Raw genomic sequence first — 21,792 nt, 5'->3', positions numbered from 1 at the left:
AGTTTTTTCTCTTGTTAATGTAGCCTTCATGAAGCTTGGATAAAGTTCGGGTCAGGATGAAACATAGGAGGCATGGGAGGAAGGACTGAATGTGAAGTGATTGAATATACATACACACATTTTTTTTTTTTAATGTGAAAGTCAGGCCTCTCCATAGGAGACAGGGTTTTTCAAGACTAATATTAGTCCACATCATCCCATGGACCAAGCTTTATTTTGTTTTGTTTTGTTTTGTTTTCCTGTAAGGAAAAATAGTTTAGTATTCTTGCCTTCCAAGTTCTGATCCCCAAAACAGCTGCTGTCCGTGCTACACTTTCAAAATGCATGTTAAAAAAAATCCCAAGTGTGTCTTGTGTGTATTCATTCACAAATAGACACCTGAAAGTGTCTTATTTTGAAAATTAGGAGCTTTAGAAACCTGCTATTTCCAGCCCTCATTACCCCTCCAAAATAGGAAGCAGCAATTCTTAAGAACAAAGGAGGAGCTGTCCAACCAGCTCACCCTGGTAGCAGAAAGAGAGGGATGGGAGAGCTAAAAAGTAATTGTGCTCACCGCTATTGTAGCTGAGAAAAGGACTATGGAATGAGATTCAATGAAAAGCTTGTCAAGATTGCCTCCTTTCCTACCCTTTTTTTTCCCTTCCAAGAGACTTGAGTATAATTAAAGAAGTGATTTGTTAGATGCGTTGTCCACTGAGGTTTCTTCCAACTGAAATTCTCTTGAGATCGGGCAGTGTAGTAGAGGACTTCTGTCTCTGGCAGTTGGAGAACGCAGGTTCAAATGCTACTGAAAAAAAAAAAAAAATCTCTGCGTAACCCTGAGCAAGTCAAAATATCTTATCATTATTTTTCTCCCCTGCGTGATGAGAGAATTGTTCCGAGTGGCCTACTGTAAGGTAGCTTTCATCTCTGTTTCTGTGACTTGGTAATGCTACAATTTGGGAGGTTGTTGGATGTGAATACAAAATAAATGTTGAGGAGAATTGCTTGTGCTGCAAAGTGCGGGGTCTTTAAGAGCAAAGAAATGTGTTAAAAAAAAAAAAAAGAAAAGAAAAACTGCAGGTGCTTCTGACCTTCTGAGTTTATTACCTCATCAACATGATAGTTCTTTCAGGTTGTCTGGATTATGTCATTCTTGACTTCTTCCAGGGAAGTTCCCTGGTACTTTAGAAAAGAATTATTTCACCTTAGGAGTCTTGAGGTTGAGTTACAGGGCCGGCTTCACCATTTGCCAGCAGCAGGCAGCTCGCTAAATCTCTGAACTTCAGTCTAATTGTCGGGAAAGTGGAGGTGGTGATGTCTTCCCTGCCCAGCTCACACACTGTGGCAAAGCTGATCCGACAATAACATAATAATAATGTTCAGTCATTTTTCCAGTCATGTCTGATTCTTCATGACCCCATTTGGAGTTTTCTGGGCAAAAATCCTGGCCTGGTTTGCCATTTCCTTCTCCAACTTGTCTTACAGGTGAGGAAACTGAAGCAATTAGAGTTAACTGACTTGCTGGGGTCACAAGCTAGTAAGTGTCTGAGACCAGATTTGAACTCAGGGAGAAGAGTATTTCTGCTTCCAGGTCCTTCACTCTAGCCTCTGCACCATCTAGCTGCCAACAATAACGGTAGTTAACATGTCTATAAAACCTACTGTGTGCCAGGCACAGATCTTCCCCACAGTCCTGACAAAGTATGCCATTATTTTCCTCATTTACAGAAGAGGAAACTGAAGAAAACAAAGGTTAGATGATTAGCCCCGGGTCACACAGCTAATAAGTGTCTGAAGCTGAATTTGAACTCGGGTCTTCCTAACTCTAGTCCCAATGGACTAGCCGCTGTGCCACCCAGCTGCCCCACTTTCTGCCTCTGTCTAAGCCAAATCCCATCTGAACCATTGATTTAGATGTCAGCTATTCCTTGAAGGTTGGGGCTGTCTTTTTTTTTTTTTTTTTTAATATCACCCTGTGCCTGACACATAGTAACACAGTACTTGATACATAGTAGGAACTTTATAAATGCTTAGTTGACTAGCTGACTGTATAAAATAGGGAGATTAATTTTTGTATGTGTGGTTTCTATAATGATTCCCATGGCCTTATATTATTGCTAATAATAATAGCAACAACAATAATAAATAATAATAATTCTTCAATGCAGAGGCTTTTAACTTAAAGTATATGAATAGCTTTCAAGAGGAATTTATAAATTTGGAAAGGAAAAGAAAATTAAAATTTGATTTTCCTTAACTTTTGGTTTCCTTTGTAATTTATGTAAATATATATATACTTTATTGAACATATATGTTTATATATGTAAGTATATTATATAAATATATATACATATTTATGTGTGTATATATACATACATATGTGCATTTTAAAGTGTTATTCTGATTTTGAGAAGGATCCTATTGTCTTTACCATACTACCCAAGGGGTCCAGGAAATTAAAAAAATAAAAAAAAAAAAAAAAGTTGAAAATCTTTGCTCCAGAAGCAATATAGCCTGGTAGAGAGATCCACCGTTGGAGGCAGAAAAATGATTTCAGGTCCTACGTTTGTCACATGCTAACTGTGTGACCTTAGACAAGTCAACTTAAATTTTCAATGTCCTCCATGTAACTTACTGATGCTGAGTTGCCAATTTGTGGCAATGGATGAATGGAATCACATCTAGACTCATGTCTAAAAATCGCCACCACAAAAAAGTTAGTTGTAATGATTTTCATTTAGTTTGCTTCGATCTTGTTTAATAGGAGAAAAAGCAAATTAATGGGTCAATTAGGTGCTTCTGACCTCTTTATGTACTATACAACTGTGTGTACCCAGAGATAAATCCGCTTCTCTTCTTTTCAATGTACCCGTCGAACAGTAGGATTAAACTAATCCCTACCCACATGTTCCCTGTTTGATATCAGGAAAATCACTTCACGGTTCTCCAGGCCTCAGTTTCCAAATCTGTAAAATAGGGGGCGGGGAGTCAGAATAGATGAGGGCTTCTTAAACATTTCTCACTCGTGACCTCTTTTTTTCACTTGAGAAATTTTTATGTGACCCTGTGTATATAGGTATATAAAATGGGTATACATAAATCAAACATTTACTGATAATAAATCAGAACTTCACAACCCCCGCATTCAATAACAAGACCCCATAGGGGGTCGCAAACCCCTAGTTTGAGAGGCTGAGAACTAAACGATCTCTGTGAAACCTTCTCATTCCAAATCAACGATTCCAGATTTTAAAAATTCAAGAGTAAATCACACCCCTAGAATATGACCAGATTCCTTGGGGAGCCTTCATTTTCATATCTTTATATCTGAATGCCAGTGAGTGCCTTTGTGAAGTCCCCAGCGTCTACAGCAGGAAACAGACACCCTGAGGGCCAGGTTTTCTTACTGAAGAGTCCTAATAAGTTAATCAATTAAAAAAAAAAGTGGCTTTGGGGGCCAGTTCATGATAAAGGACCCTGGTATAAAGTGAATAAATAGAAGCTCTCGCGATATTTAAGGGAGCGTCTGAAATCTTATCTCAGATCTTTGGTGTGTGTGTGTGTGTGTATGTGTACATGTGCACGTATGTCTGACTAGTGGTCTCTCTAGGACATCTAAAAGCTGACCACAAGAACCAGCCTTCCATTTGCTCACTTGCTCTTGCGCGCCCTCTAGTGCACACACTGAGACTTGCACAACACTCACCCACTTCTATGCCTTCAGAGAGCCTTTTAACAGTTCTTCTCCAAACCACTTTGTAATTTAGGCTAAACTCCAAAAAATTCACAGTAACTGTCTAGCTTCTTATGGTTAATTATATATAAATATGTGTGTATGTATGTGTATATATATACACATACATATATGTATATATATAATTAAAATGTATATATTATATATATATAATTTTGCTGAGGCAATTGAGTTAAGTGATATAGTTAATTATAGTAGAGGAAATATCGTTTGTGTTTTTATACGTATGTACGTCCATGTATAAACATGAAGTGTATGCCTTTAACATTATGTGTTTTTATATGTATAGTTAATTATATTAGAGAAAATATTGTTTGTGTTTTTATACATATGTACGTCTGTATAAACATGAGTGTATGCCTTTAACATTGTGTGAGACATATGTGAGACAGAGGGACATAGATTGACTTTTTCCTTTAAGAAAAATCAAGATATTTGTCTCTCTCTAGTGTGGCTGATTTAAATATAGATTTTTTTTTTTTAAACTAAACCTGTGATCTTAATGGGAGGGGAGACAATTTAAGCATTTACTAAGCACCTACTGTGTGCCAGACAATATATTTAGTGTTTTTACGAATATTATCTCATTTGATCCTTACAACAGCCTACCTGGGATGTAGGTGCTGTTATTATCCCTTATTTGTGCTCCTGGGCCAAGGTCACACTTGAGCTGAACTCCTTTTTTTAAACCACAGACCTCTAACTGTCCTAATTTGCCATTTTATAAATGAGTAAGGCAACAAGTATTTATTAAGCACCAACTGTATTCTGGGCACTATGCTGAGCTCTTGTTTATGTAAATATAAAGGATTCCCAGTGTTCCCTTCCTACATACTTTACCATGTTGGGTCCTCTCCTTAGGAGTCAGTTGGAAAAAGCAGGTGGCTCCTTGCTTTTCTGTTTGATACTCAGCTTTTTGAAGGAAACTACAAGGCAGCCATGTGGTATCTTTGGGGTCCTCCCTTTGCAGTTAACCAAAGGAAAAGTGTATGAGATGGAGCAGAGGTTTCAGTGCTTTTTCTCATCAAAACCAATCTCTACCTGTGCATTCTGGGTGATCTTACCTGTGGCTTTCCATCAGTCCTCCTCCTAGGCAGGCAGGTTTCAGTTCCTGCCCTGTTATTCATGTGACTTCAATAAATCCCCTCCTGATTTGAGGGAGCTAGGTTGTACAATGGGTAGAGCACTGGACCTGGAAGCAGGAAAACCCAAGTTTAAATCCAGCCTCAGGTAATGACTGTATTTTGGGTAAAATACTTTGCCAGCCTCTATTTTTTCATCTGTACAATGGGGATAATAATAGCACCTAGATTCTGGGGTGATTGTGAGGATCAAATAAGATGATATTATAAAACACTTTGCAAACCTTAAAGTTCCATACTTTTATTATCACGATTATTAATTTGTAAAATGGGAGGTTGGTGTTTTGTTGATGCTTTTTGAATATCTGTTTTCTCACTTACTTTTTTGTTGTGATATTGGATAGGGATCTGGACTAAGGTTTATGTAAAATCAAGTTCATAAATAACCTCAAATACTTACTGTCTTTTAAACAAGTCAACTTAACCTCTGTAAGTCTCCATTTTTCCATCTGTAAAATGGGGATGGCAATAGCATCTAGGAGGTGCTGAGGATAAAGTGCTGGGCCTGGAATCAGGAAGATCCATCTTCTTGAGCCCAAATCTGGCCTTACACATTTAATAGCTATGCCATGTGACCCTTGGCAAGTCCTTTCATCCTGATTACTTCAGTTTCCTTCTCTATATAACAAGCTGGAGAAAAAATGACAAATCACTCCAGCATCTCTGCCCAGAAAACCCCAAATGGGGTCAAAAAGTCAGACATGACAGCACCCACCTTCTGGGATTGTTATAAGAATCAACTGATATAATATTCGTAAATCTCGAAGCTTGTATATAATGCTAGTTGCTGCTGTTGTTATTAATATTATTATTATTAATTTGTAGAATGAAGGGGTGAGACTAAATGGCTCCTACCCAACAGGTTCAAAGTTTCTGCCTGGATCATTTGATTTTTTTTTGGGGGGGGAGTATCTACCATCATCTGCTTCTCTTTCCCTCATGCTACCTGAACATGACTATGGGTAGAGTGTTGGGAGTTGGAATTAGATGAACCTGGTTCCAGATCCTTCCAAAAACACTTGTTGTGTCACTCTAAGCAAGTCACTTAGCTTATCTCATGGCATCAAGGTTTTGACTGGATGACCAAAAGGCTCTTTCTAGCTTAAAATTGAGGATTCTACTTTGCAAACATAAAGTTATAGAAGCTGATGGGTCTTAGTGGTTTCCAAAATCTTATGCACATGAGCTCTCACCCTCATTTTGCTTTTTTTTTTCATGTAGAGATAAAACACCAGATAAAGACTGAGTTGCTAATTTTGCCAGGTTCATCAAAAGGCTGTTATTGAAGAAGTGATTTGGCTCCTTATTTATGTCACTTAAGTCTTTCTATCATGGAAGTATTCCCTCTGCCCTTTCTTTGTATCAATCTAGAACAAAGTTTTTAACCTGGAGTCAGTCAACTTCAACTCCCATCCCCCATATTTCAATTACTAAATATTATTGATTTTTTTGTAAACCTACATACTTTATTGTACTCATTTTTAAAAAATTGAAAAATTTCAAGAAGACCTTCCTTGACTTTACCACAGTGACAGAAGGGTCATAAAAAAGGAAGTTTTAAAAAAAAAGTTAAATTTTAGCATATAAAATACCATAAATTCTTTATCTCTGAATTGTAGCCTATTAGTGTGATGTATCATGTCCTCTTACAGGTACAAATCTGGCTTTGAGCCTAAGTCACATGTCCTTGATGGTTCAGTTAGATGGTTGCCTTGACAACCCTGTGGCCCACAATCCTCTATGGCCGTTAACATCACCTAGCTGACTCCTGATCCATATGTTAGTGAGCCAGGGTCTGGCTGTCTCCCATAGAGCTCCTCAAAGTAAGAGCTACTGTCCTCCCCCATTCTGACAAAGTCATACTTTATCTAGCTTCCAAAAGGGCTTGCTCCTTGAAGCTACCCTGGAGAAAAGAGTCCTCAATATGACTACCATTGTAGGCAGTTTGAAAAAGCTTTTTAAAAGCAAAGAACTTTTTAAAATATGCAATTAAAAATTGTATGGGTGCCCAGAGACCTTTTAAAGGTCCTGAGTACATTTAGAGATCTAAAATTAACTCTCACTGCTGGGTGCCAGGTCCTTCGTTAAAGGGGTACATGGTTTTTAATAGTTTTGGGTGGAAAGTCGAAGAGAAAAGGAGAACAGGGAAGATGTAAAGAAAAGGATTCTGGGATATGAGGGCAATGTCTCCAGTGTAAGCTAGAATGAGAATTCCTTCCCACTCCCTGTTCTCCTCGAACATTATTGCTGAAAACTGTCTTGATGGATTGGAGAGATTGGATCTATATAGGTGGCAGATTCCACCAAAAAAGATAACTCAGAATCAGAAGTATACAAGTTATAGCTAAAGAATTTTTGCTAAATAGATCTGAAAAGTACCACGTGACATGCTGGATTTTAATCTGATGACTTGCAGGCAACTTTGTTAAGTTTTCCAACAATACAGGTCTGCATCATTTCAACAAGGATCCCACGTGTGTCTTTACTAAAAGCCTGATGACAAATATTGCTCTTGTGGAAGAATAAGGCTCTGTAGCCTTACAGAGACAGGATTAGAGTTTGAAATCTTGGGTTCACATCCCAGCTACTTACTCTGAGTGAACTCTAGCAAGTCATATCATATGCTCATAAAAGCAAAGATCTTAAGCTAGAAGAACTTAAGAGGTTTCTAACCCAACAATTTCATTTTAGAGAAGCAGCAGCAGAAGTCCAGGAACATTAATTGATTTGCCCAAGAGAAGTCACTTACAAATAATAAGCATCAGAAGTAGGAGCTGATCCCAGATCCATGGAATCAAGAGGCAATGGTTTTGTTCTTCATAACATCCAGAACTCCAAAATCAAGGAGTTGGGGTGATGTGATCTCAGAGGCTGCTTCCTGTTCCAAACCTAGAAATCTATGATGGACACACATTTATGTTAATAAGAGAGACTTGCATTTTTCAGGATATTTTTCTGCACGTTGATATAAGTGTTCTTTGGGGCCTCAAAAACCAGTTCATAGGGTTTTATGCCTTTCAAAATAAATTCTTCCCCTTTGATTTGAAAGTAAGGGTTTTGTTCCAACTGAACACACAAACAAATGAGATCCAAACTCAGTTGACATGTTAAGGATCCAAATTGTGAACAAAAATTGCTAGTTTTTCTTTTAATCACTAGTATGAAGCCATGTGAATCTGGCCATCTCCACCCCTCTCCCCCCCCAAAAAAAAACCCTCTGTAAAGTCAAAAAACACATGAACTGAAACCAGGAAAAACTGTCTGATGTTGGATCTTCATTTTGACTGTCTTAACAATTGTTGAGTTGGCCAACCAGGCAGTCAGTATGTATGTATGTTCTATGTATCATGTCTTGACAAAAGTATGACATAAATGAATAGAGAAGGTTTTCCTAAGATGGCCAAAAATGTTTCTTTAGTATTTGACTCTGGGAAATAGTACAGATTGTTATGTTTTCTTATTATGTTGTTGTTCTATTATATTATTATATAGATTATTATTTTCTATACACTTGTGACAGATTTTTATAATATAGATTTAATATTAGAACTTTTTATATTTTTCTATTGGGAAACAGAAGATATAGTGGGGAAAAATAGTGAATTTAGAGTCAAAAAACCTGGGTCCAAATTCTGACTGCCATTTTGCCTCTTATGTGAACTTGAGAAACTCAGCTTAACCCTTCTGACCTTGGTTTCCTTGTCTAAAAGATGAGACCCAGATGAAGCCTACGAACACTCTTTCAAAACTGGATCATAAATTCGTTGTTTTTGTATCTAGGGTCTCTTCCATTTTTACCTCATGATCTTTTACGATCTCTTTCTTTTTATTTGCTTTGTCCAATCAATGAGCCAACATTGATGAAATGCCGACTCTTTGCCAGACACTGATTAGACTTTAAAGTAAAAAATCAAAGAGTCACAAGAACCTAGCAACATTCTAAGAAGAAAAACATTGTCTTTCTTTTGGTTTGTATGTACATTCCCAGCACTTAAGCAGAGGCCTGGTACATAATTAGGACTTAATATTTATGAATCTGATATTATTACTAAGATTATTGTTAAATTTATTGACTTGAACCATATGTGTCAAACCATTCGCAGAATATACACACACATAATATATATATACAAATCTATATGTAGAGAGAAAGAATAAATGAAAATAATTAAATATGATATGAGCAGTTAGATGGCATAGTGGATAGAACACTAGGACTGAAGTTAGGAAGAGCCCAGTTCCAATCCAGCTGAGGCACTAGCTGTGTAACCCCAACCAAGTTACATAACCCTTTTTGCCTTAGTTTCCTCATATGTAAAATGAGGTGAGAAAAAAATTGGCAAACCACTCTAGTAACTTTGCCAAGAAAGCCTCAAAGGGGGTCATGAAGAATTGGGTTATGGCTGAAAATGACTGAACAACAGCAACAAATACAGAATAACTTGGAAGGGCAAGTATATTGAGAGAAGCATGAAAGATTTTTCATAGAAGATAGTGTTTAGGCTGTGTCTTGATTAAAGAATAGGATTTTATGAGGTGGAATTGAGCAATGGGTACATTTTGAACAAGAATATCCAGTGCAAATGGGATAGAAATGGCCATTGGAATGTCATGTTGAGGAACAGGAAGAAGACCAGATGGACAGGGTGGGAGGGGAATTAAGATAAGGCTGAAAAGTTAGGTTTAGAATGCTTTAAAGGCTAGAGGCCTATAGGCCTTAGGAAGCCCCTAGAGTTTATTCAAAAGGGAGACTGACATGGTCTGATCAGTGCTGAAGGAAAATCCCTCTGAATTCAGTGTGAAAGATGGATAGAAGTGGGAACAGCCTTGAGGCAGGGAAACAAATTGAGAAGCTAGTGTAATAACCTATATAATAGATGATAAGGACCTGAATTAAAAATTATGGGAAGAGTGATGGGGTCAGATTCAAGAGATGTTGTGGAATTATTGGGGGTTTTTTTTGTTTTTAATTTTCCCTTCTCTTTGAAACCAGGTAAACCTTTTTTTACACGAAATCCATCTGAGTTGAAAGGCAAGTTCATTCATACAAAACTGAGGAAAAGCAGCCGAGGCTTTGGTTTCACTGTTGTTGGTGGAGATGAGCCTGATGAATTCCTCCAGATCAAGAGTTTGGTGTTGGATGGGCCTGCTGCATTGGACGGCAAGATGGAAACAGGTAAAGTGCTTGTCTGTGAAAAATGGATTGAGCCTTCTACAGTGTGGTAGCCTGGGTTAAAACCCCAACTTTTGCACTTACTACTACTGTCAGTGGCTGTGGACAGGTCACTGTCCCTTCTTGACCTCAGTTGCCTTCTTAATAAAATGAGGGGTCCTTGCGTAGATGGCTTTTAAATTCCCTTCAAATTCTAAACCTTCACAATTCTTCCTCCTTGGGGGCATTTTATAGATTCTACAAGTTGCTAAGCAGTACATACAATAATCAAATGTCTATAAAATGCTCTGCAAACTTAAATTATTGATTGTTAGTATCATAATGAGTAGTAGTATCAGAGACAGGGACAGGACTTGCAATTTCATTGACATAGGGTCCAAGGTAAGGAAATTCTCTCACCCAATGCAGGGTAGCATCTATTCTAAAACTTACAGCCTTAGAGCAAAAGTCCTTGGTGGGTATTTATGAACTTTAAAAAAAAATTACAATTACATATCAATGTAATTGCTCTCCTTGGCAATCCCATAAGTGTTATTGTACGTATTTTATAGCATTACTCTGAGAAAAAGGCCCATAGACCTCCCCAGACTGCTAGAGAGATAGTGGATATTAGCAGATGCACTTACTGCCAGCCACCTGTAGAAGCTACATTTCCTCATCTAGAAAGAACAACAGAATGAAAGATTTAGAATTGGAACTGACCTCCTCATTTTACTAAGGAGATAACCAAAGCCAACTATCCCTGCCTTAGAGACAGGTCAAGTAATTATATATATATTTACATATGTGTGTGTTTGTTTCTATTTGTATAAACATACACACACATATATATACATATACACACAGATACATGCATATATCTATATGTGTATACTTAATGTATGATGTATACTTAATACACATATACTTAATATGTACTTAATAAAAATACATTATTTACTCTTCTTTACATTTACCAATACTTAAACATATGTTCATATATAACTACACACTTCTATAACTACAATATCGAGGGCAACTAGTTGGTACATAGAGCATTGGGTTTGGAGTCAAGACTCCCTGAGTTCAAATCTGGCCTCAGATACTCACTAGCTATGTGACCCTGGCCAAGTCTCCTCACTCTATTGATCTGAGTTTCCTCATCTGTAAAATGGCACAGGAAATGGCACTCTAATATCTCTGCCAGGAAAACCCTAAATGGGGTCTTTAAGATTTGGAAATGACAGAAAGGAATAAATAACAAAATAACTATAGTAAAAGGATAGGACTATTCTTGTCAGTGCCAATGTTCTAGGGACTCCTGAATGAGAGAATACCCACCAGTTCAGATGGGCGTTCTCCCTGCAGTTTGTAGTCTTTGAGAGTTCCCTCAAGTCCTGAGAGGTAAAGTGATTAATGACTACGGGTCTCACAACAAGTATGAGTTAGTAGCCTCTATTGATCCCATACTTCCCATCTAGATGAATCTTCAAACACATATGAAGGGTCTACTATGTGTCAGGAACTGTGTTCAGTGCTAGAGAATCAAAGAAAAACAAAAAACAGTCCTGCCTGGGAAGAGCTTATATTCTAATGGAATATGGCTCTCCATATATATTTATGTCGTCAGGCAGCTGTATTTACCCAGCATGTGAGCGATTCCCTTGCTTTGCCTTCTTTAGTAATTTACTAAAAGGTTAAATAAAACAACTATGGACACGCGTAATAGTGCAGAAATAACCTTAATGTTCTCAGACTGTTGGTGATCCCCATTCTGCAAAGAAGACATTAAATATATGTACAAAGAAGTGCAATACTGAATATAAAGAAAATTAGAGAACAATTCCTCTGCCTTCCTAATACTTAGTCATCAAGTCTGTTTTCAGCTGTCTCATCTCAAGGCAGGGTTGGATGTTAATGAGTAAGATAATAAATTCTTAGCCCATTAACTTTTTTCCCTCCAAAAACTTTCCTCTGCAGGGGACGTGATTGTCAGTGTGAATGATACCTGTGTGCTGGGACATACACATGCTCAAGTTGTAAAAATCTTCCAGTCCATTCCCATTGGTGCCAGCGTGGACCTCGAACTCTGCCGGGGTTATCCATTGCCTTTTGACCCAGATGATCCCAACACAAGCCTGGTGACTTCTGTGGCCATTTTAGATAAAGAACCCATCATCGTGAACGGTCAAGAGAACTATGACTCGCCAGCCAGCCACAGTAGCAAGACGGGAAAGGTCAACGGCATGAAGGAGCCCCGACCCAGCAGTCCTGCCGAGGTGTCTTCAAATGGTTCCCATGGTTACCCCAACGATACTGTCTCTTTGGCTTCTTCTATAGCAACTCAACCAGAACTCATCACTGTTCATATAGTCAAAGGACCAATGGGTTTTGGCTTTACTATAGCGGACAGTCCGGGCGGAGGAGGTCAAAGGGTCAAACAAATTGTGGACAGTCCAAGGTGCCGAGGCTTAAAGGAAGGGGATCTCATAGTTGAAGTGAATAAGAAGAATGTGCAGAACCTCACTCACAATCAAGTAGTGGATATGTTGATCGAATGTCCAAAAGGGAGCGAGGTGACATTGCTGGTGCAACGAGGAGGTACGTTCGATGGAATCACATTTCAGTTTAGTTTTGTTTTGTTTTTTCTTCCCTTGGTTAACTCAATTCATTACCACTAGGCTTTTCAGGGCTCGCTCACATTTCTTCATTTAGGTAAAAGAGACATGGTTAATTAGCTTTTTTGGTTGGGTTTTTTCTTAAGACCAGAGAGTCCTTTCAGAATTTCTTGTGAGCGTTCCGAATTCTGAATCTGTCAGGCTGTGTATATGTCTATGAATCTTTATGGTATCGTTTCTTATTTTCCTTAAGCTAAAGATTTCTTTTAAGCAATTTTCTTCTCCCACTCTCATAACTGCATACACATACACAAACATCCTCCACCTGCAAAGATACATTTGAGCAAGGGAGACGGTGGTGTGGGGAAGTAGACAAAGCTTATGGTGGATGGCCCCAGAGTCATTTGTCCCGGGGTCAAATCTGGTGCTTCTCAAGTATCTGTCAGCAAGTCTTTCAATCTCTGTGAACCTTAGTTTCTTTGGTTGTAAAGTGGCAAGATTAGATTACTAGATGATGTCTGTACCCCTTCAATATCTGTCCTCCTACGATCCCCTGAAATGACTGAAGCATTCTCTTTGGTTCCCTAAGAGAATTTTAGGGTCTTTAAAATGAAAAAAAAAATCCCTTTATCAATCTAGAAGCCCTAGGGAATCCTTGCCAAAATGGTAGTGCATCCGAATGCAGCATGGCTGGAATAGATACTTGGGACCATCCACAAATGGTGATCTTCTAGCGTAAGCCTTTGAGCCTCCATTCCAACATCCCCAGTCTGACTGGCTTTATCACATGGTGCAGACAGATGCAGAAAGGGGAAATTAAGGAGATTCTTATCCTTCCATTTGTTCCATGGCAATTAATGGGCTCACTTGTACTCTTGCCATTTGAAGTCTCACATCTTTGCCTGTTTTGAGGTTGAAATATTAGGAACTGTGCAAGAGACCTAGACTCTAGAACAAGCTGTCAGTGAGAATAAAAAGTATTTTCTCAACTCTGACTGTTCCTCTAGGAAATCCTCAGAAGGAAATTTCTTTTTCAGAGTAGCTGTCATTTCTATCAATAAAAATATGAGGAGTCATTCTCACATCTTGATCATCCTTTACAAACTGCAAAGGCATCCTAGAGAAGGGATTTGAGCATCAAGATCATGGCACAGGACCAATCCCTGGTACGTCCAAGGAATAAACCCACGCTCTTGGACTTCTGATCCAATGTCGTGCCCTACTTAACTCTGAATGATACTGGCTGTTTCTTATTTGCCCACTTATTCCATTGGTAACTTGGAAACTTTCAAAGGGCTCTGGGCACACGGAGGCCTTCTCTGACTCAGTCTTGGCTCTTTTTGGCAATGCATTCCTTTCAAAGAATAAACCCTCTGTCCTAACTCACACATTTGCTCTTTTGCTTTTGCTAAGGTTCTGATGAGCTTTTACAATTGGCCTAATTACTGTGGATCAAAAGAAATCTAACCGTATGCCTACCAACACACAAGAAGTGCTAAAAACAATGCTTCCTGAATTTTGACTTCCCAACATTAGTAAATGGAGCAGGTGATGGAGCACCGGTACCATTTTTTTTTAACAGTGTCTGCATCATAGATTTCACAAAGTTAGAAACCCCATTTTATGGAAGAGGACTTTTCTCCCCCCCCTTCCCCCCCAGTCCACTGCGGGCTAATCAACCACCCAAGATTACCCATGGCCAAGCAGAGACTAAGAGCACGGGAGCTTAGATTTTGATATATCTGATCTCATACTCGTCATCAGTCCAATCAGTTTATCTTATATATGGGGAAACCAAAATCCAAACAAGAGACAAGTCATCTATTGGTCTAGGATCACATGACTTATAAAGTGGCAGACTGAGAATTTGAACCCAGATCCTTTAACTGCTAATTCCCTACCCTACTGTATCCATGTCTCCCAGTTTAATTCTTTACCAGTCTGAAAACTTTTTCTAAGTTATACCCTCAGCACTGTGTGACTGCATGACAGTAAATTAAAGTGGGAATTTCTAAAATATTGAAGTCTTGGTTGACACAGTGTTTACCCCAGAAACTAATTTAAAATATTAACAGTCTTGACAATACACCATATGCCTTTATGTTTGATTTATGCATGGAGTAGAAAGTTTGCAAATCCAAAGTTGGCAGACTAGCACCAGATACTATTAATCTTTCTGGGAAAGAGTATAAATATGTGTGTTCTGGCCGTTCATTAGTTATTTGTATCATAGCTGACATTTAATTATCCCTCTTATGTTGCATGGGCATAATGAGAAAGTTTGATCAAGGAAAAGAGACAGCTACTTTCACCAAGAGAGTCTATGGTCAGTTGACTTCCTCTGGCTAATGAGTTCCATTTCTGTCATCATGCCAAGTATGTAGATTGATAAACTCATTAAATCCAGATTGCCCAGGAGTTCTCGGGGATTCAAAGCCTGCAGTATCGGTTATTCCTAAGATCTTTTCCAGCCCAGTCTGTTTAATTCCTAGTGCAGACAGATCAGAAAAGGGAATGGGAACCAGGCTTTGATTTCTCCGGATGGTTCTCCCGGCCTATGCTTCTGGCTCTGATTTGGGGTTTGCTTTTGTCAGGGTTCGATCGATTTTGAGTTGAACACGGTCTTTGGCTTTAAGTTTTCATCCCCAAATGAACCAACTGCTCAAACTTGGCAAATTTCAGAGAAGTTTAGTAGATTAGTCTTGGAAAGGCAGCAGTGATTGCTCCTCCCCCTACCAGGGGTAGGGAGGAAATATGGTCCCTTCCCTGCTGAGAAGAGAGCCCCATATCAGTTGTTACCCGCTGGTTGATCAATGCCATTTCCTGAAAAATGCTGCAGATAGAGAGAGCTTATCTCAAAACTGCAGCCAAAGACAAACGTCCTAGTTCTCATAATATCTGAGTTTGTGTCTTTAACCTCTCATCCACACCCTCATTTTTAGAAACCTTTCTTCTGCCAGCACTATCTTCTGGGAATTTTAGGAACCAGTCCCCATCCCACCTTCTGCCCATCACCACTTTTTCTGCTTTCATCCAACAAGTTTACATCTGTTCTCTCATTCTCTCTCTCTTTCTTCATCTTTTTCTTTTTCTTCTTTTGTCTTCTTTCTGTCTCTCTCTGCTTCTCTATCTCTCTTTATGTCTGTGTCTCTCTTTGCCTCTCTGTCTCTGTCTCATCCTTTTCCCCTCCATTCTTCTCTCTCTCTCTCTCTCTCTCTCTCTCTCTCTCTCTCTCTCTTTCTCTCTCTCTCTCTCTCTTTTTCTCTTCCCTGCCTTTGCTTCTGTTCTTTACCTCTCTCCTCTGCTTGTCTGTCTCTCTCCTCTTCTCTCTCCTGTCTTTGCTTCTGTTCTTTATCTCTCTCCTCTGCTTGTCCTTCCCTCCTTCTCCCTCTGCTGTCCATTGAGGAGACTGCGAGCACTTGCTGCCAGCTGGCCCCTGAGCATCTCTGCTCTGTGGAACTTCTCCCTTTTAAGACAGTCAGGTGCCACAGTGACAGGTGTCCAGAACATGATGTCAGAGGTCAATCACTGGTTGAGCTTGCAACAGATGGGGGATAGGGATGGGTGAGTGGAGAGAAAGTTGCTTCTGCCAGAGCACATGTCTCTATGTCTCTCTCTTTTTCCTTCCCGTGTGTGTGTGTGTGTGTCTGTCTGTCTGTCTCTCTCTCTCTCTCTCTCTCTTTCTTTTTGTGATAAAAAATCTCTGGTTCTGAGCACTGGCACCATAGAGCTGAATATGATACCATCCCTACACTTATGAAGCAACTAATCTAATAAAACAGAGATGACTCCACCTATCTGTAACAATTTAAACTTTTCTAATGGCTTTTCTTACAATGAGGCTATTTGGAATAACAGAAAGAAGGCTACATTTGGAAACAAAAGACCTGGGTTCAAATCCTGATACCTATCACTTCGATGTAAATTGGGGTAGGTCATATATCATCCTTGGCCCTCAGTTTTCCTATCAGCAAAATGAGGGGGTTAGCATGCATGGCCAGCAAGGTTCCCTCCAGTTCTAAATCTGCAATCCTATTGAAGTAAGTAGTAAAAGTATCCTCAGTTTCCACATAGAAGAACAGGGCCGGACAGCCCCAATGCCCTTTTCTCTGTTCACTTCTGCCAGAGCTGGGATTTGGATTACTAGGAGTGACTTTGTTCTCTAGGTTCCCCCCTGCTCTGTGCTGACTCTCTGACGAGCCTCCTGGCTCTTGGTTAGGACACTTTTCACTCCTCTAATTCCAGCCCATTGGTAGATGAACAATTTTTAAAATGTGAAACTTAACAACTAGTCAGAATACAGTCAGTATATCAAGAGAATCATAAGAGCTGATTTTTCATTTGAAAGTTTGCATATGTTGTCTTATTTGAGACTCACAATGGCTCGAAATGCTTGAGCCTGGGGGTATCATTCCCCCATTTGCAGATGGGGAAACTGTGGCTCAGAATGGACAGATGTGATATATTTGTGATCCTATAGCTGATAAATGTCAGAGTCAGAATCAATCCAGATTTTCTTGACTTAATATCTAGCGCTTTAAGCCCTGCATCACCATACTGCTCAGCTGTGTGTTCAGGGGCAAATGGATAATCAGCTTTTGAAAAGGAAGTTCGTTGACACTGCCATGGGAATCAGTGATCACATCATCATGATGATGTGATATCAAATATGTCACCTTGGGAGAGCTAGGTGGTGTAGTGGATAGAGCCTTGAAGTCAGGGGGACCTGAGTTCAAATCTGATCTCAGACACTTAACATGTCCTAGCTGTGTGACCCCAAGCAAGTCACTTAACCCCAATTGCCTCAGCAAAATAAAATAAAATAAAATGTCACCTCCCTTCTGGGAGTATAATTTCCTCAGGTTTAATAAATAATAAAATTGGAGTAGACTGCCTAGAAGGCCCCATCTTATTCTCGGAATTGATAAAACCTTTTAAAAGGGAGAAACTTGCAAAGGAAATTCTCTATCTTCCTTCTAAGTTTCCTCCTAGCTGTTTTTTTCCCAACTAGATTATAAGCCTCTTTTAAAGTAGAGACTGTCTTGTATTTATATCTTCAGAGCTTAACGCTGTTCCTGGCACATAGTGAATCCTAAATAGATGATTGTCTCCTCACCCTAGATGTGCATCCATCTATATCTATACCAGATCCATAATTATATACATATATATAATATTTATTCACCTGTTCATCCATTTACATATCTACATATATATATACATATCCATCTATATATCTATCCATCAACCCTCCCATGTACATATATATATATATATATTCTATCTATCTATCTAGTCATCCCTCTATCCATTCATCCTTCAATAAACATTGAATTTTTGTATTCACTTTGTGTAACTATGTATAAAATAATTTAAAATCACAATGTAATCACTCTCAACAAAAAATTAAAATATTTCTATATTCTAATTTGACTAAATAGGATAAAATAAGATAAAATAAACCAGATAAGAAAAAAAATAGTTAAAAATACAAATAATAAAAATTTAAAAAAATAAAAAAAATCTTGCAAAAGTGAACAGTAGGAGAAGAGAAGCAAATTAAAAAAACAATTAAAATTGATAAAATTTCATAAAGGTTAATATATATTCTTTCCCATGATAAATGATAAATGGTTCATAATTCTACATATAATATTATTTTGTCTATTTAATCTAATTAGAATATTGGAATATTTTGAGGTTTGCTTTTGGTTAATTACAGTTTAATATTGATTGATTATAATTTGAAATCATTTTCTAGATAGTAAGCACTAAGTGAATGTTGTCTAGGAGTCAATGTTTGTTGAATGAAGTTATATCGCATAAGTCACAGCTTTTTCATACATGTCAGCCTAGGACCTTCCGTGAAAGGTTTCTTAGAAGGAAAGAACTTGTATTGTAGACATTCATTATAAGTACTGATGCTATATCTCTTTTGCATCTTGATGATCAACAGGATATGAAATGTAATCTTTTGATTTCTAGTTCCTTCATCTAACAGACAGCATCTTGGAGTATACAAGGTGTGGCTATCACTTAGTAGAATTGATTGACCATGGTACAACCAAAGATTCATCACAGCTAAACATTAAGCACCAATCATTGTGTACAAAAGATTAACAGAAGAGGAAAGGGTAAAAACTGGCAATGGGTCTCAATCTATCACCCATTTGCCATTTTCCCCCAATGAGCACTCAGTAACACAAGGGGTCATAGTAGATGTTTCTTGTGATACATGGATGAAACTTTCCTCACTTTTAACTGATCAAGAAGTGTTAACCAAATCTAGAATTACAACGAATCAGGACAAATCATCCCATTTCTTTAGAAACTTGTAGCTAAGAGTTAAATGGAGTTATTCTCTGGCAAGAAAATTCTTTGTCGCAATAACTCTTTAGGAGTGCCTTTCCTACATAAAAATGAGTCTCATGGCTAAACAGAAGAATGAAGGCTGGGGGTACACCTAACAAATTGGTGCTTCTTCATTCACCATCAAAAGTACTAAAGATGCTTAGTTCATTAAGTCCTAATCGATTCAAACGAAAAAAGCAATATCTAATCTCACATCATTAGCATTCTCTCTCCTTTGTAGTTTTTTTTTTCCTTAACGAAGCAAAATCATCATAATTAGACTGTGCTAAGCTATTTGGGAAAGAGTTCAAGTCTGCTGAAGAAGCTGCTCACGTCAGTCCACCTTTTAGTCTCGCTCTGGAGACAACAACGCTGAGGATTCAGCAGCCGGAGCATCTCAGAGAGTCTGCTCCCCATAATGACAGAGGACCATAAATCTAGAGCTCGAGTGAATTTCAGAGATTATGTCTAGTGCACAATGAACAGCAGAGTCTGATAAAAGGCCCAAGATTATTTTCATAATCAGCTCACAGTATAAAAATCACAATAACTATAGTTAATGTTTAGAATTTAAGGTTTGCAGAACACTTTTTTCTTAACTCACCTTTTTTTTTTTGCAATATACCTCAGAAATGCTTCCTCCTCTTTGATATTGCCATCACTACAGTGCAGACCCTTTTCACCTCATGCCTGGATTATTATGCTAGATGCTGGGGGTATAGACTGCCTCAGATTTCTCCCTACTCTAATCCATCTTCCAACAGCCACCAAAGAAATTTTCTTTAAGCATCAGTTTGATCATGTCACTCCCCTACTCAATAAACTCCAGTGGCTCCCTATTGCTTCTAGAAGCAAATATAAAATGCTCTGTTTGGCATTCAAAGCCATTCATCATTTTTCCATCCCTCAGCCTTTCCTACTTTTCAGTCTTCTTTTACCTTGCTTCCTGATACATGCTCTTCAGTCCAGTTTCAGGGCTTTAATTCTCAGGTTATTGGATGGCACCATAGTGCACAGAGTACTGAGCCTAGATTATGGAAGACTGATTTTTCTTGAGTTCAAATCTGGCTGAAGATACTTTTTTTTAGCTGTGTGACTCTAGATAAGTCATTGTAAAAATGAGCTGGAGAAGGAAATGTCAACCCACTCCAGTATCTCTGCCAAGAAAACTGCAAACAGGACCCCAAAGAGTTGCACACCACTGAAATCACTCAACAACAACAGCAATGATCAAAATCCAGCCCTATTAGAAAAAGCTTTCTAGGGTGGCAAAATCTCACGTTGCTCTTTTTGTTGTTGTTGGCTCAACAGGCTTCCCTTTCCTGTTCAGTAACAATATGTTGAATGTCCACTCTGACCTTTAGACCTTAGAATTGTAAGGTCATCTTGCCCAACCCTTTCCTGAAATAGGAACTCCTTCTACCATAGCTCAATATGTAGTGATCCAGCCTGTTTTGAAGATAGCTAGTAAACAGGGAACTCATTACCTCCTAAGGAACCTTAATTGTTAGGAAGTTCTTCCTTATACTGAAAAAAAAAAAAAAAAAAGAGTCTGCTCCCCATAATGATAGAGGATCATAAATCTAGGGCTCAAATGAATTTCAGAGATTATATCTAGTCTGACTGCTATATTATATGGAAAAGTAAATGGAGGTTTATGCAGGTTAAATCCAGAGTCATACATGTTAGAAAGTATTAGAGGTACCATTTGAACCCAAGGTGTGAATTCATCTGAGCTTCAGTAGTTTATCCCTAAATAAGTAAATGCAGAATGCATAGGAGATAAATATTCAGTGATTGGAGGAATGGTGATAAATGGGGGAATCAGAAAAAGGCCTCTTCAATGAGATAGCCCTTGAGCTGAGCCATCCACGAAGGTTTGGGAAGAGGCAAAGATGAGGAGATCCAAGTCCATGCATGGAACTGAGAGATCGAATACTCTGGGAAAGTGGAGTGTGAAAAGGGGCAAGTTCCTATTCTCACTAGCCTGGAAACACAGACTCAAGCTAGACTGTGGAGGGCTTCACTAAATGTAGGAGGTTGACATATTACCTTAGAAGGCAATGGGGAGTCAGTTAGAATGTCATGAGCCAGGAATTGACATGGTCAGATCTGTTGTTTAGGAATAGTCATCTGGTAGCAGGGTAGAAGATGGCTTAAAGAAGGAAGAGCCTACATGAATGCTTGTTGATTTATGGATAGATTGAATATAGGGAGATGAATCAGGAGTGCTGTAGGATGCAGGTGAAAAACTTTGGGAGTCCATACCAGCAAGGGATGCTGGTCCTGTGAGCAGTGGTGAGGAGGTAGAATCAGTGTGATGTGACAATTCCTGGTTCTGTTTTTTGGATCCAAAGAGAGTGAATCGAATCCCTCATGTACATAGTAACCTCTCATTTATTTGAAATCAGCTCTTATATCCCTATAAGTCTGCAGAATTCTAGGTTAATTATCAAAATACCTTGGGGATCTTTCATTGAGCTCTGGATAGTACGATGTTGAGGCTTCCACATACTAGTCTTTCCCTTTTATAGGCAATATCTCAATCATGACATTCATTGCATAAATATCACCAAAATTCTTGGTCACATTTATTCAATACTTTGGATGGAGAGAGAAAGACACACATAGAGATACACACACACACACACACGTATATAATCATCGTTATCAGCTAACATTTACATTGCATTTATGTGCTAGATACTGTGCTAAGTGCATTACAATCATTGTTTCATTTGTTCCCCATAACACCCCTGGGATGTAGGTGCTGTTATTATCCTCATTTTACTC

General features: G+C 38.6%; 1 protein-coding gene across 14 annotated transcripts in view; it reads left to right on the top strand.

Annotated features, from left to right (window-relative positions):
• The window catches only part of MAGI1 (membrane associated guanylate kinase, WW and PDZ domain containing 1), a 702,436-nt gene that overhangs the window by 607,159 nt on the left and 73,485 nt on the right, over positions 1-21,792 (top strand). For all 14 annotated transcript variants that reach the window (XM_051980369.1, XM_051980312.1, XM_051980336.1 and 11 more), the window contains 2 exons: positions 9,872-10,054; positions 12,011-12,631. In XM_051980369.1, coding sequence (XP_051836329.1) covers positions 9,872-10,054; positions 12,011-12,631 — 804 coding nt within the window. The remainder of the gene's footprint in view (positions 1-9,871; positions 10,055-12,010; positions 12,632-21,792) is intronic.

This window comes from Antechinus flavipes, chromosome 1, assembly GCF_016432865.1.
Source record: "Antechinus flavipes isolate AdamAnt ecotype Samford, QLD, Australia chromosome 1, AdamAnt_v2, whole genome shotgun sequence".
In the NCBI taxonomy this organism is placed as follows: domain Eukaryota; kingdom Metazoa; phylum Chordata; class Mammalia; order Dasyuromorphia; family Dasyuridae; genus Antechinus; species Antechinus flavipes.
The sequence above is the reverse complement of the archived record's forward strand: the minus strand, read 5'-3'. Positions and strand labels throughout refer to the sequence as shown.